Source organism: Carassius gibelio, chromosome B7 (genome assembly GCF_023724105.1).
Source record: "Carassius gibelio isolate Cgi1373 ecotype wild population from Czech Republic chromosome B7, carGib1.2-hapl.c, whole genome shotgun sequence".
Taxonomy (NCBI): Eukaryota; Metazoa; Chordata; class Actinopteri; order Cypriniformes; family Cyprinidae; genus Carassius; species Carassius gibelio.
In genome coordinates, this window is record NC_068402.1 from 9630897 (window position 1) to 9647802 (window position 16906).

Below are 16906 nucleotides of genomic sequence, written 5' to 3' on the forward strand. Positions count from 1 at the left end.
CATGATTCACAAAAACATGACAGTGACTTTTAATGTAAGATCTGCTGGTTTTGACATGAAAACGCATCACAATTGAATAACGAGGCTCTTAATCTCACAAATGTGTAATATCCAGCATAACATCAGTCTGAAACGGACAGAAGCCGGCGAGATGTGCAGTGACGTGAGCGTCGTGACTCGATGGGAGGTCTAGAAACAGGACAAGATTAACAGAGGAACAAAGACCAGCAGCCAGCAAACTCCTTCCATGCTGTTATTAATCGAGGACGAGAGCATAATTGAGCCTGTGAATGCATTACAGAGTCCTGCTGAGAATATGACAGAGATAGAGGCACTTCCTGACTGGTGTCATTTCATTGGGATTTTTGAGTAGCTCATGTGGATTTCCTGTCAATGAAGATGTCGCCGAAGCGCGAAACCCCTGATTTGGTGTTTGATCTGAAGGTGTAATGAATCAGAACAACATGCTGAGAACACACTTCAGAGATGTTCTAGAAGCTTCAAGCTCTGAGGAACAGCTTCTGAACAATGTAGTGTAATACAGAGAAACAGCAAAAGTGGCTAACAAGGATGTCAAGTTCACCCAAAATAAACGGAAATGATGCAGTTATTTACTCTGTTTTTAGCTAGAACAGCGACCGCAAAACTAGGGTTCATTAAGGATCTGCAAATGGTTTGAGAGTTGATTATTTAAATATTAACTTAATAGCAGGGGTTATTTAAAGTAAATATTTTACATTTGACATAAATCCACCACAAAAAAAAAAGTTGCCCATACAAATCATGCACTTAAAAAATGTAATGTATTATTAAACAAAATATTCAAATAATTAAACAATTTGTATTGAAAAATTACAATATGACTGTATTTTCCAATAAAATTTAAATGATAGAAAAAAAAGGTCAATTCACCTGCCATGGCATGCATGACAATTTTGGATAATGATTCAAAGTTTTATTGAATATTACAGTAACCCTGTGTGATGAATAGACCAGTTTTTTTTTTTCCATAAAGCTTTGCTTTTTTTTTTCTTTACAATTTATTTTGTGTGTTTAACATCTCATTTTGTGTTTCTCAGATGTAAAAAAAATAAATAAATAGCGGGTTGGAATGACATGAAATTCAGTAAATTACGTCCTTAACTTCATTAAATTGTAACACTTTACAGTAAGGTCCATAACATTTGTTAATGCATTAAAGGTGCAATAGGAGATCTTAGAAAATGCTTAAATTAGCCTGATAGCACTGAACGCAATAGCCGCATTTCCACTGTCGGGCCAGTGCGAGCCAGGGCTTAAAGCGGGCTGGGCGGGGCTCATAGCCTCGGGCCAGTAGCACCGAGGCCAGAGTAGCGCAGGGTTTCCACAGTGGAGCCTGAAGCTCCGCTGCGCGTCACTAAAACACGCCCTTTACACGCCTCTCAGAACAATGTCATGCAACTTCATCATTTCACCGACAAAGAGAAGTTATCAGAAAACTAATGGATGTGAAGAGACTTTCAACCAGTATAACAAAATTTTTATTGTTAATTCACATTAACTAACGTGGTCTTAAGTGATCTTAACAAATGAAAGTATTGTAAAATGTTACCAATAAACCCTCAAAATGTCCTTTATCAAACAATGCTGGTCTTTCCATGAATAAGCACAATAATAAAAAAAAATATGAGTTATTAAATCCATGTCAAAGCTGTAGCCAGCAGGATGACAGCAAAAAAATGGAATAGAAAATGGCATCTTCTGTAATAAGTGTTGTCTCCACTAGAGATTTGAGAGAACCGTTGAGTTAATTGAGGAAAAAGTTGCTCATGAAACTACTGCATAATACCAAGAAAAAAATCTATGCTGAAATGTCAGATTGAGATCTTCATGAGCTCATGGCTATGTGCTGAAAACCTTCAAACAATCTGCTCTCACGCACCGACAGATGCCACATATTCTGGAGAGGTTTGTTGGCTGCTGCGATGGTATCAACATTTTCCTGGCTAAAAAAAGACCAAGGCTTACTGTGTCATGATTCTGCCCTCGTGTCCTTGATTTTTCCTAGTCTTGAGGCAGGATCATGACAGACCCGTGTTTTGTGTACAAGCGCATGGCCTTGTCTTTGGGCCATGTGCTTGTGTTGTCTCGTTCCCTTGCCCCGCCCCCCTTGTTATCCTAGTCGTGTCGTGATTGTCCTATCTGTAACACCTGTCGTGTCTTAATTGTTCCCCCTATTTAGATCTCCTAGTGTGCTCTGTCCTGCGTCGGTTCATTGTGTTTCTCAGATGTGTTCTACTTATGTGATCGTGTGTGAGATTGTGCTGTACCCTCTGAAGTCCTTGTATTACCGTGAGTGTTTGTAGTTAGTGTCAAGAGTTTGTTTGTCTTATCAATCCTGCCCTGTTAAGTTGTTTAGTTCCTGCCCTAGCTGTTGTTTTCCCCCTCGTGGGTTTTGTTTTCCCCTTTTTGTAATAAACCCTTTGTTTGAGAATCCCTGTCTGCACCTGAGTTCCTCCCTTACCAAAACCCTGACAGAATGAACCGACCACCAAGGAACTCAGCAGACAGGAGGCAATGCTGGATGGCATCAGCCAGCCAGCGAGATTGTTTTGAGGGCTCTCGCCTTGTGGTGTTCCGGGGGACCAGGGGAGGTCGTTCCGGAGCGAGCGGGCGAGAGGAGGAGCCCCAGAGGTCCCCACCTACCCAGCTGCCGGCGATCCCGGAGGGTCGTGTCCTGGCCGTGGCAACCCTGGGGGGTCAGGCAAGCCCCTCCCAGAGTCCTGAGGTGCCCTCCTCAGCCAGCAGTCTCCCCATGAAACGAGGGAGACGGTTTTCATGGGAGTCGGCTTCAGAGTCTTCGGCGTCCGAGTCTGCCCTGTCCGAGACCAAACTCCCCCAACCCGCCTCTGACCCAGCTGTAGCCTCTGCACCGCGCCCGAGGAGGAAGAGGAAGAAGAAGGGGCCTGCCGGTCCTGTGACCCTGTCTCCTCCCGAGTCAGCAGCGGTGAGCGTGCCTGAGCCAGCAGCGGTGAGCGCTGGCGTGCCCGTGCCATCACCGGTGAGCGCTGGCGTGCCTGTGCCAGCAGCGGAGCGAGCTGGCGTGCCCGTGCCAGCAGCGGTGAGCGCTGGCGTGCCCGTGCCAGCAGCGGAGAGAGCTGGCGTGCCCGAGCCAGCAGCGGTGAGCGTGCCCGAGCCAGCAGCGGTGGGCGTGCCCGAGCCAGCAGCGGTGAGCGTGCCCGAGCCAGCAGCGGTGAGCGTGCCCGAGCCAGCAGCGGTGAGCGTGCCCGAGCCAGCAACAGTGAGCGTGCCCGAGCCGGCAAAGAAGAGAGCTGCAGTCGTGAGAGCGGAGGAGAGAGCCGCGGCCGACTCTGCAGCAAAGACTCTTGTACAGTCGGTCTCATCCCATAAGGAGCTGCCTATTATCCTAGCTGCTAAAGCTTTTTCTTATTATTTGTCCCGTCTTGTCCAAATTTTAGAAGTCCCCGTCAGTCCTGTTTTGTCCCCTGACCCTGTCCCCAGAAGTCCTAAGTGTCCAGCCGTTGTCTCCCCGTGTCCTGTTGATGTGGCCCCGTGTCCTGTTGATGTGGCCCCGTGTCCTGTTGATGTGGCCCCGTGTCCCGTTGATGTGCCCCCGTGTCCAGTAGATGTTGTATCCCCGTGTCCTGTCGTCTCCCCGTGCCCAGTAGATGTTGTCTCCCCGTGCCCTGTAGATGTTGTCTCCCCGTGCCCTGTAGATGTAGTCGCCCCTCGTCCTGTAGATGTAGTCGCCCCTCGTCCTGTTGATGTAGTCGCCCCTCGTCCTGTTGATGTAGTCGCCCCTCGTCCTGTTGATGTAGTCGCCCCTCGTCCTGTTGATGTAGTCGCCCCTCGTCCTGTTGATGTTGCCCCGCGTCCCGTAAGTGTTGCCCCGCGTCCTGTGTCTGCTCCTGTCAGTTATCCCGAGAACCCTCCCCGCCCCTCACCACCCAGACCTGCCCGTACCCCCCGTCGTCAGCCTTCGTCCTGTCCTCCTAGGATTCCTACCCCACCCACCCGCCCTGGTCTGTCCCCCATGAACTTTGTGGTCCCGCCCCCTCCCCTTCCCTGTTTGTTTTTTTTGATTTGTCACCCCAACCCTGCCGTTGTGTACTCATGTTTGCCTTTGTTGTTATTTGTCATGTCCTGTTGGTTTGTGTCTGTGTCCCAGTCTGTCATGTCAGTCGTGTCCCGTGTTTGATGTTCCCTTGAGGAGCGTCTGGAAGCCGCTCCTTAAGGGAGGGGTTCTGTCATGATTCTGCCCTCGTGTCCTTGATTTTTCCTAGTCTTGAGGCAGGATCATGACAGACCCGTGTTTTGTGTACAAGCGCATGGCCTTGTCTTTGGGCCATGTGCTTGTGTTGTCTCGTTCCCTTGCCCCGCCCCCCTTGTTATCCTAGTCGTGTCGTGATTGTCCTATCTGTAACACCTGTCGTGTCTTAATTGTTCCCCCTATTTAGATCTCCTAGTGTGCTCTGTCCTGCGTCGGTTCATTGTGTTTCTCAGATGTGTTCTACTTATGTGATCGTGTGTGAGATTGTGCTGTACCCTCTGAAGTCCTTGTATTACCGTGAGTGTTTGTAGTTAGTGTCAAGAGTTTGTTTGTCTTATCAATCCTGCCCTGTTAAGTTGTTTAGTTTCTGCCCTAGCTGTTGTTTTCCCCCTCGTGGGTTTTGTTTTCCCCTTTTTGTAATAAACCCTTTGTTTGAGAATCCCTGTCTGCACCTGAGTTCCTCCCTTACCAAAACCCTGACATACTGCATCTGAACTTCAGGATGAGATCTAAGACTTCAAGAATTTTGACAAGCTATTGATCTTTTCTAGAGATGGTGTTGCCTCCACTTTTTTGCACACTGCAGATTTTTACAGAAATTACTAAAATTACTACTGTAAAACCTGTTAAACAGTAAACTGTAAGTAAATGGTAAGCACAGTCGTAAATTGTTTAACATTGCCTTATATTTCTGTAAAGTATGGTCAAATTTATGGGGCTTTTCTGGTGCATCTTCAGGGTGCATTGAAAAGACAAAACAACAAAAACTGGACAAATCTAAATATGAACATAAAAGAATGCATATGAGGAATATTGTTCCAAAACATTGTTCCATTTTAGATGTTCAAGTCATCATCTCAATATAGAAACAGGCAAATGGAGTAATTTAGAGAGAATCTATAGTTAATGTAAGTTAACATCAAATATATCTGTGATAGAAGATGAGAAGCAAGTTTTTGTATGATTGCTCCTTGTTAGGGCTGTCAAAGTGACTGAAAAACATTTTATAGCGTAATAAAAGACTCTCTTCAGAGTTATGTGCCCTCTAGAAGCTTGCGTTCTGCAAGTGAACGTCGCTTGATTGTGCCATCCCAAAGAAGCACAATGTCACTTTTACGGACTTTTAAAATAAATGTTCCCTTCTGGTGGAATGAACTCCCCAACTCAATCCGAGCAGCTGAGTCCTTAGCCATCTTCAAGAATCGGCTTAAAACACATCTCTTCCATCCTTATTTGACCCTCTAACTTTAACACTCACTATTCTAATTATATTCTTTAAAAAATCTAACTACCTTTCTAATCTTTTTGTATTCTATTTTCTTTTCATTTATTATGCAATTGTATATGTATGTGTGTGTGTATGTGTAAAGACCTCTAACTAGCTTGCTCTATTCTTTTATTTTTTTATTCTATCTGTTTTCTTTTTATTTTTTATATTAGTTAAAATCCCATGCTACGTGTACTGTGTTAACCCTAACTGAGACTTGTTATAGCACTTATATATCATTGCTCTTTTTGTTGTTTTTGATTGCCTGGTATTGCAGTCTTCATCTGTAAGTCGCTTTGGATAAAAGCGTCTGCTAAATGAATAAATGTAATGTAAATGTAAATGTAAATAAAATAACACGACTATCTTTGTTTCAGTTTTGATGTAAACGACATCTTCTCTACACTAATGCTCTCCTTTTCCGTAATATATTGAATAAACAACGTTCAAGAGCTTACATAGTCGTCAAATTTCACGTGCCACTAAAAAGGCTGCCTGACGTCTGACACAGACCTAAAATTAAAAAAATGTATACGAAAAATCTACGTTACATTTTTTTTTTCAACATTTGACGAATATTCTAAACTCAACTTTTTTTTTTGACAGTCCTACTCCTTATATGAGGATTTGCTTAAAGGTCCCCTTCTTCATGATTCCATGTTTTAAACTTTAGTTAGTGTGTAATGTTGTTGTTAGAGTATAAATAATATCTGTAAAGTTCTAAAGCTCAAAGTTCAATGCCAAGCGAGATATTTGATTTAACAGAATTCGCCTACAAAAAACGACCCGTTTGGACTACAGCCCTCTAGTTCCTTCAGTAATGACGTCACTAAAACAGTTTTTTTGACTAACCACCGCCCACATGAATTCACAAACAGGGGGGCGTGGCCCTGTTGCGCTCCGACGGAGAAGAGGGAAGAGCTGTTTGTTTTTGTCGCCATGTCGTTGAAACACTGTTTTTTCCATCTCTGAGTCCAATCACCTTTGTTTGGGCTTCCCAGGAATGCTGTACTTTGATATTAATGGTTACAATTTATGTTTAACTCGGTCTCCGAAAATTATAATGCACATGTAAAACTATGTGCAGCTCATTTTGCTGCGGACAGCTGGCTGAGGACAACTTTCTCAATCTCAATCAGTTTAATGCTGGATTTGCACAAAGATTATTCTTAAAAGATGGAGCAGTTCCCTCTTTGTCAGGAGAAGGCGTTGTTTATGGACCTCAACTGGTAAGTGCATTTTATTATTTAAGTTGGTGCGTTTAACAGTTTCTGTAACTTATTACACAAAGGGCAACGCTGTTTTGCTTTGTTAACTAGATGTTAGGGCTGTGCAAAAAAAAACGAATGCGATTTTCATGCGCATCTCGTCAGTAAAAACGCTCCTCCTGTGACTATAAATACATCTCCAGCACGTGCGTTCTAGCCCAAGGAACAAGGAAGTCATCAGCCCGTTTTTGTGACAGTGAAAACAGCAGTATACAGATAGGTGAACTGTGTGAAAAATACTGTGTTTTTTTACACGCGAAACATGAACACATGTTATATTGCACATTGTAAACACAATCAAAGCTTCAAAAAAGCGCGTAAAACGGGACCTTTAAGAAATGCTTAGGGGATCTTGTTCTTGTCAAAATTTGAAAGTGAAATTACATACCAAAACGGAGTCAGATTTGGTGGAGTTTGTGACATCATCTGAAATAAATAATAATAATAAATCATAAAGATTATGAATACTAATTTTTTTTAATAGCCTACCATGCACCAATGAGTTGACATTCACAATAAGGGCAGGTAGGTCTATTAATAAAGTAAACAATCTATTTTGATTGGATATCGACTGTATTAGAGTAAAGAAGACTCACCTAACAGAAACCAGACGAGGATTACATGACCTTCCCCTCACGTCCTTCACAACCGCACAAGTGCTATTACACTGACATCGGCAGATTTACGGGTGAGTCCATCATGCATCTGCTCACGGATCCTCTGAACGTAATATATTCACAGTGCTACGGCTGACAAACAGAATCAGCAAAATGTAAACAACGGCTAAAGAGAAGACGAGCCAGAGAACAAGGTTGTGATGTGACCATGATGCTGAGACCGAGAGGCAAAACATCTCGTAGGAAACTCTACAGTATCATAAAACATAAAAAACACGCAAATAGTTTTTCCATTCACTTTTTCAATAGACATTTAAAACAGTGTTATACCATTACATAAGCCAGCTAGCTCATTAAATGAAATATATAAAACAAAATGAAAATCAAAAAAAAAAAATCCATACATATTAAGATCTTAAATGTAATAGAATCAGAAATGTTAGTTTAATTCAAAATACTTATTTTAAGCATACATTTTTAACATAGATGCAGACACAAAATCCTCATAATACAGGATATACATTTATTATTATTATATTTTTTGTACAAACAGTCTGAAAAGTTCAAATTAGCACCATCAAAAGTGGCAGTACCGATCACATGTGCACCTACTGACATACAGTACTGGAATACAGAAGCAATATTCACTGTACCTGGAACATGAAGCTGTTGCAAAATGAATCATTCTGACAGAAGCAGGTAGATACAATATGTATTAAATAATCCTAACAAACATTTAAAAACACGTTTCATTAAATACATACAGAAGTACAAGAACAAAACGTGGAGAAACTGCTGAATTTCACAGTAGTGAAATTTGTCTAGCACCTGTTGTGACCTTGTGCAACCTGGTAGATGAGAGCCAAGGTCTCGAACACACACACATATACATGCTCTGTTCCAAAACCTAGTGAGCATTTAAAGGCATCGATGGTGTGTGTACGCTATGCATTTCACGCTTTACTGAAGCAGCATAAAACTCAATCAGCTGGCTTTGAAGTGCACACCAGTTTGGTCACTAGTGAGGTTTCATGTCAGTAAGGATGCTCCCTATGTAGCTCAGTAGGCCTTAAAACCGTCTCTCATGCACACATATGCGGTGTCACCCTTGGCCAGGGGGGCTTTTATGAAATACAAACCTAAAATTTCACATTTTCTCACCACATCCTGACTGTAACGTACCTTGCAAATTTATTTTTGTAATATTTGTGCTAAAATTAAAATTGCACAATGTGAGAACTACATTTAAATGAAGGCATTATTGTCCCATACCGATGAGAAATGAATCACACTGTATATACAAGCATAAAGACTCAAGAGTAGCTCTTAGTGTGTTTGAGTGCATTAGTTATGGCACTGCAGCACCAGCAGACTAATGAATGATTCTGACATTAGACACATAAACGGTCATTAACCTGATTTCACTGCATCTTAAAGGAACAGTGCATCCAAAATTAAAAATGCACTTATTTATCCTTATGTCCTTCAAAACCTGCATTACTTTCTTTATTCTGAAGAATAAAAAAAGAGAATATTTGAAGAATGTTAATGCAATCTTTTCCAGAATGTTGAAAGCACAGTTAGTTGAGGATATCAGACTCCAAAAAAGACCTAAAGCACCATAAAAAGTGTCTGTTTATATCACACTATATTTCTAAAAGGATACCTCTTTGCAAAATTCAGCATTATTGAAAAATTCTAGTGTTCAAAAGAAAAGATCAGCCTACAGGTTCAGAATGACATGAGGTTGAGTAAATGAGACATTTTTCATTTTGGGGTGAACTAATGATGCACCACAGGCACCAGTCCTTTGACGATGCAGTGGAGATCACGTGCCTTGCTCTGTTAAAATATATGAAACAACACAACAAGTTCCTAAAACACAGAGAGTGTGGTAAATAATATAATTACTCAAGAGAAAAGGTGAGACATTCGGTGTCCTCTCTGAGAGAGTCACTAATTAGCCTCAGTTTGATATAAAATACATAAACCTAACTATTGGAACAGGTCATCTATTATCAGCTTGGCTGTTCGACTGCATCGAGATGGCTCTTGATGAATTAAATAACACAAGCTAATTCAGCTCTTTTCCAAAACCTAGTGAGCTGCCTATGAAGGCAGTATTTTAAGGCTCTCAGCTGTTCAAAAATGTAGGCAGCATGATTGTGCCACCTTGTAAGATGACTTCTTTTGGTAAAGATGCAGAGAATGAGAACTACCATAATGCACTGCCTAATCTATTATTCCATGCATGCATGCAAGAATAGATTATGTTATTATTCAATGCATGCAATAATAGATTATGCTAGATTATTATATGCATGATCAAGGTTTTATTATCTGATTTTGCATAAACAGATTATGCAATCAAGCCTGCTGCTAGCAACAGCCAGATCATGGGTTCGATTCGGAACTGACGTCAAAAATGTAAATTGCATGAATGCAATGTAAGATGCAAAAGCATAAGTATAAATGCACTGCAACAAGCTCAGAAAACTTCTAAATTGAAGTTAAATTGAACTTAAAAAAAAAATGATTATATACTGTAAAAAAAAAAAAAAAACTTTCAGTACCTAAAAGCGTTTACAAATAAAATTGTTCAGTTTAATAAAAAAGTACAATGCTATTCAATATCCGTGTGTTCCTAGAGTACTGCATTGTTAGCTTAGAAACAGGTCATTTCTAGACTCTACTGAAATCAATTGTGATTGAAGGAGCAAGGAAGCTCACTAGGTTTTGGTTACAGAGCCAAAATGAGACAAGACGGGTATATATAATAATAACCTCAAAAACAAAACAAAAGATTGTTGATACGGATGTGTTGTTACAAAGTCCATCAGTTATTGGCCAACCAGTGGCCTTAAGAAATCAATTTTTGGTGAAATGAGCTTTATCCACAGTGCAACAGGCAGGCCAGTATGCTGAAGAAGACACTTCCAGGGCCAAAATGTGGATCACAGCAAAATATGACAAAACAAGAAACCTTCAAGTCCGTAAACAAGAAACAAACGTAATGCAAGTACGCAAACGCTTGGCAAACACACTGCAAGTACATACTCAGTGCAGGGGGTGATAAAGTAATGCATGGAAATGCTTACGTTTACGTACTTGCATAGAGTGTGTTTTGCTGGAAATATCTGTTCCACTGCTTTCCTTTTTTTTTTCCACGTAAGAAATTTTTTAATAAGAATAAAAAATATTGTTTTTGACATTACAAATGGAGAAGGCAAAAATAAACCTATGTGTGGAAGTGCCGGGGTCATTAACTCTTAAGGGGTATTTTGCTGATGTAAAAGTCTCTGCAGGTCTGGCAGCAGCGTTGGTACCAGCGCATGTCCTGGCACAGGTTCTTCTCCCGGATCACCCTGCAGTAAACCGCCCACTGATCCCCCGTGCACTTGTACGTCAATGCAGCTGCCAGGAATGACAGAAGGACAGGACACAGTGTTTCATAGATTCAATTATATGACACCATCCCTGACAACATGCATACATCAATCCACACACGCAGACTCATCTAGAAGATGCCATTTTTGCAACTGCCAGCAATGTTCAATGTTGCTGTTACACTTTTAAAAACTGTTTTTTCAAAGGTTATTATTAATAATTGGAGTGCATTTTACAATTAAGCTGAATCAATAAAAATAATAGAATTAAAGTTTTCCATTGATGTATGGTTTGTTAGGACAGGACAACATTTGGCCGAGATACAACTACCGTATTTGAAAATCTGGAATCCAAAGGTGCAAAAAAATCTAAATACTGAGAAAATCACTTTAAAGTTGTCCAAATGAAGTTCTTAGCAATGCATATTACTAATCAAAAATTAAGTTTTGATATATTTACAGTAGAAAATGTACAAAATATCTTCATGGAACATGATCTTTATTTAATGTCCAAATTATTTTTGGCATAAAAGAAAAATCTATAATTTTGACCCAAACAATGTATTTTTGGCTACTGCTAAAAATATACCTCTGGTTTTGTGGTTTTGTATACTGGTTTTGTGCTCCAGGGTAACATTTGTGAGATTTTCTAGCAATTTCTGAGTAAAAATGGTTTCAAAGTAAATCCTAGACATCCTGCAGATGATCACTGATAGATTCTGCACTTGTTTAGATGATTCTCATTTTATTTGTACAAAAAAGAATGTAATGCTCTCCAGATGATGCTTACTTTAACAGATGTCTTGGCAATGAAATACTGTTTATGAGGTACAAATGCTTAAAGCAATGAAAGGCATTCAAACTGAAATGGAAACGGACTGATTTGGATCACTTGACATAGGCAGGATCTAATTAATCTGAAATAAAATGAGGAATCTATTCAATTCATTTCAATATACTTCAATTTGTCTTGGAATTTTTTTAATTCTTCCTCCATCTGAGGTGCATATGATGCACACTATTATTTGGAACACAGCTATTAACACTATATATGAGTTAAAAAGTCCTATTTAATTATAATGAAGACATTAGTTATATGTATAAGTATATATGTATAATTATAAGTATAGCTACACTGGAATTAAATGTCAATATCATTTCAAATATAGATAGAGATTATATGAAACTCAATTAAATCAAAATAAAATATATGAACTTATTGAGACATAATTTCAATATATCTATATAATATAGCTGTAAAATAAAAATAATTTCATGACATTAATGATTTCTTGTGTGTTTTTGTTAGTTTTTTTATATATAATTAATTTAGTAGTCCTTCAACTTAAACTACACTAAACTAGTATAAACTTGTTAAAATTAAAACAGGATTATTATCAGTTAATGTTTATAATATAATAGTTTTTAACACTATATATATATATGTCTATACTGTATATCGTTATATCATAAAGCTCATCTTCAAGTAATATTCAATAATCTGACGTAACTTCAGTAGTTCATCCAAAAAATTTAATGGAAATGGATTGTGTTATATTTTTGGTTGAAACTGAACATTCAGGGACATGTAAAGAAGACCAAGACACGACTGTCTACATCAGGATTTGACTGGATTATAAGAAGTACAGACAATAGGACAGCAGACTGCTGAAGTCTTACCCAGTCTCGGGGAGGTGATGGTGTTCACATTGACTTTCACATTACAAGTCCCAAGATGACACTGCCTGTAAGCGGTGGGCTTCAGGACGGCAGGGCAGTCGCTGCCATGGCGACCGGTCACTTTGTGCATGCACTGGACCACTCTGGACTGCAGGCCCCGCCCACATGATGATGAGCACTGCATTGAGCCAATGAGGAGATCACAACAGATTAAAACATTTTCCACATCATAACATGCTCTGACAGACATCATTTTACTCAGAAAATATAGCATCTACTCAATATTTCAATAAAGCTTCTTTCTATTCTTACTTTGTCATATTTAAATGAAAGATTTCAAATCAGGAATAAAATCTGATAGCAGTGGTATCATATCTATCACCTGATAGTCACTTTCACATCCAACCACCAGCACAAACTTGTTGTAAGAAGCATTTATCAAAATAAGAAGCTTTATGAAGTTGTGTTCAAAATGAGATGATTTTTAACCTTAAACAATTTCTATTGTAATTTTAAAGTATTATTTTATTATTTACATTTATTTTTTAGTGAAATGTCACAAAAGCAATATTTGTATTATTTATTTATTTTTATTTTTGATGATATTATTATTATTATCATTATAATTATATAATAATTATATAATTGTGCAGCCCTACAGACAAGCAGAACAAAACTGGACTTTACATTTGTTTATTCTTAAGCTCAAATCATGCCACAAAAATCATATTTTTTAGGATGTGCAAGCTAATGTATATGTACGAATATAATATAAAATAGCAAACAGAGCAATTTAACTATAAAAAAAACTGTACTATTAATGTACTATTAACACAAAAGTGGGTCATTTCCTGTGCTTACAACTTGACAAAACTCAACAACTGATGAAAAACAATTTTAGATTACTTTTTTTTTATTCTAATAATAAAAAATAAAATTAAAAAAAAATAGAAAAAACTTTCAACACTACAAAAAAGTAACTAAATATGCCAACAGGAAAAGTTAAATAAACCAGCAAAAATGCAGCCATACAAAATCAAACATTAACTAAACAATGATAACACGAAGGAAAATAAATAAGTATTTTTATACACCGGTGAAAGGGCCAGCTGAGTCTCCGTCTTTGAACCAGCGCTAGTCTTTGTATGACAGACAGTTAACTTTCACGGTCCCCTAATGTGCAACGCTGTCTCTGGGCAAAGCCACAGTTTTCTCTCTTCTGTTCAGAAACAATAATGATTCATAAGCCTGGCCCAATTTACATAGTGATCTGTAAGAGCTCAACAACTCTCAAACGTCTTCGGCTTTCATTTGACATTTCTGCTCACGAGGAGTTTAGAATGACATTGTTTAGTAAAGATTATAAATGGGCACATTACAAAACAACAACTAAAGTTATGAAATAGTCTATAAACATAGAACTGTGACCCTACAACATATGAATTGATGAACGCATATTCAAATCGGCCAAAGATGTCACATGCAAACACATACAAGTTTCTGAGTGAATCTGCTCACAGCAAACAGATTGAATTAGATTTCAGAGGAAGACAACAGGAGGAAACGGTTCTTGAATAATGTAGCGCTCTGCTTCCTGTGTGACGAGCAGGAGTCATTATATCAGCCAATCAGCCGCCATCGTCACGCTCATGAATTTAAGACCCTAAGGAAGCTTTATTTAACCAATAACACTCTGGCAAAATATTTTAATAGAATTATACTTCGACAGGGCAGGAACTAATTCAGTTATTCCATCACTGGATGAGGAGAGCTGGGAGCAGACAGCACGATGAAATGATAAACACAAAATACGTTGACCTGATTATGACAGAGGACATCAATAGTCCTCAGTACAATGTCGTCAAAATACAGTCTAGATCAGGAGACCAAATACATTCAATATTATACACTGAGTGTTGCCTTTTAACATGCATGTAACATGCTTAAAGTTTCATAGTAATGCATTTATATAATTGTATACACTTGTGTTCAAAAGTTTGAGGTCGGTGTGATTTTTAATGCTTTTGAAAGACTCTTCTACTCACCGGGGCTGCATTTATTTGATCAAAAATACAGTAAAAAGAGCAAATTGGTGAAATATTATTACAATTTCAAATAACTATTTTTAATTTTAATATATTTTAAAATGTCATTTTTTTCCTGTGATGCAAAGCTGGATTTTCAACATCATTACTCCAGTCTTCAATGTCACATGATCCTTCAGAAATCATTCTAATGTGCTGATTTGCTGCTTAAGAAACATTCCTGATTATAAGCAATGTTGAAAACACTTGTGCTGCTTCATACTTCTGTGAAAATTGTGATATATTTATTTTTCAGGATTCTTTGATAGATAGAAAGTTAAAAAGAACAGCATTTATTTGAAATAGATTCTTTCCTAACATTACAAAAGTATATACTGTTATTTTTAAACCATTTAAAATAAAATTATTAATTTATTTCTATAAATACATTTTGTTTTTCAATTTTAATTTATATTAGCTCACGACCATTAAACCATTAAAGTTTATAACAATAAGTTGTAAACTGATGATTTGAATAATTTTGAATTGAGTTTTAAAATGAATACTAACTAAGAATAATAAACAGAATGATCATTTATTACATTTAGTTGACTAATGTTAACAAATGGAACCTTAGTAAGTGTAACCTGCAAATCTTCCAGAGTGCAAACTTTTGAACAGCAGTTTATTTTGCCATTTGGTTCACTTTTCTAGAAGTTTCATTTCTTCTCAGAAATTAGTGTGAGATCAAACAGTAATTGTCGCAGACCCCCAGGCTGGAAAAACTGAGCTGTCGGCTGCCATGACTGCAGACGAAACAAACGAAAATTGTTTTGCCAAGTGGCTAAAAGTGCATGAAAGCAATATACTTCCCTGCCTCCAAGGAAGCCAAGCTCCTTTCAGCGATGCACAGTACTTCACGTTTACAAGGGACGACGGGCTATTGAAAATGAAATCAGTGTGGCAGGTTAGCATTGATCTCAGCGCTGCCTGTCGCCAGAGTCTAGTAAATAACTGCAGTCTGGGAAAGTGTGAGTGGAGTGAGCTCACAACAACACCACGTGCTATGAATGAGAAGAGACGTCCCAAAAACATCTCATCTGCTGATCAAAGGCTGCTCTCAATCACAGTCTACGGCTCCCTCAAGATAAGACCATGGCTGATTTGAGCTAATAAATATGACAAAGCACTTTAACGTCTGTCGTGTGAAAGGAGAGCACACTTACAGACGAAGAGCAACACAGAAAGTCCTGAGATCTTCTTTACATTACCATAACCATTACAATGAGTTTAGAAATGCTACATTACCACAACAGTAGCCTAGAACAATGATTAAATAGCTGTTTGGATTTTGGTCAAAATAAAAGTGTGTGTTGGTTAGTACTGATCGGATATTTTAGCCCAAAAAAGGTCATCGTTTATTCACTCACATTCCAAACCTGTATGAAATCTGTGTTGTTGCTGTTAACTAAAACTATTAAATAAAGCTTTAAAAAATTAATTAATTTGAAAAACATTGTTATTGTATTAATTTTGTTAACTAACACTAAATCAAACAATTAAAAATGGTTAAGTTAATTTAATTAAAACTAAAAATAATACAAAAACTGTAAATAACATAAAAGTAAATAAAGTTAAAAAAAAGTGGCAAAAATGCCACCAAATTTGACAAAAATGCCCCTGCACAAACAAATTTTTCACAGTGTACACAATGTGTTTTGTATTTTGTAGAAGAGAAATTCATACTGTAATGTTATGAGGGTGAGCAATTCTTACCACAGCTTTCATGGCGTAGAGAAGTCATTTCAGAGGTTCTTACATTTAGGAAAATAATCGTAAAAGATCATGGAAATATTTTTCCACCTTTGAAATAACATTTTCAGGATTTCATGTGCCCTGAATTCTATTATCTGGATGCCCATTAGTAGCTGACATGATGGAGACAGAAAATGCACCGATATTAACTCAAGTGAAGAGCACTCCATACACAGACAGACCCTAGCCTGTTACAATGTCTCATCCCATTCACTAATAAAATATGGAATTGTGTTATTTTGTGCCAAAACACACAATGTGTTCCACATAATTGAAAAGCGATGACATTCTCAGCCTGGATAAGAGAACAGCAGCCAAAACACAGAAAAGAGCCTGATTCCCTCTCCTCAGCTAAATAGGCTATTTCTATTCAGCGGAGGCATTTCAGTCAAACCACGTCAGTCATATGAATGGATGTTCATACTCATGTGTTAATCAGTGTTAATCCACTGGCTGCAATATTCTTCATTACTAGTGTTCATTACTGTCAAAAAATGCCAGGATGGATTTCACAAGATTTGTCACAGTAAAATACTGTGTTCAGACTGAACTGTTTTGTGAAATCAACGCAAACTAGGT

The 16906-nt window shown here is 38.3% G+C and overlaps 1 protein-coding gene across 2 annotated transcripts in view; it reads right to left on the reverse strand.

Annotated features, from left to right (window-relative positions):
* Positions 1-7925: 7925 nt before the first annotated feature.
* Positions 7926-16906, reverse strand: part of adamts17 (ADAM metallopeptidase with thrombospondin type 1 motif, 17) — a 101137-nt gene continuing 92156 nt past the window's right edge. For both annotated transcript variants that reach the window (XM_052559999.1, XM_052559998.1), the window contains 2 exons: positions 12489-12666; positions 7926-10836 (listed from right to left, as the gene is read on the reverse strand). In XM_052559999.1, the coding sequence (XP_052415959.1) occupies positions 10685-10836; positions 12489-12666 (330 nt within the window). In that variant the 3' untranslated portion in view covers positions 7926-10684. The remainder of the gene's footprint in view (positions 10837-12488; positions 12667-16906) is intronic.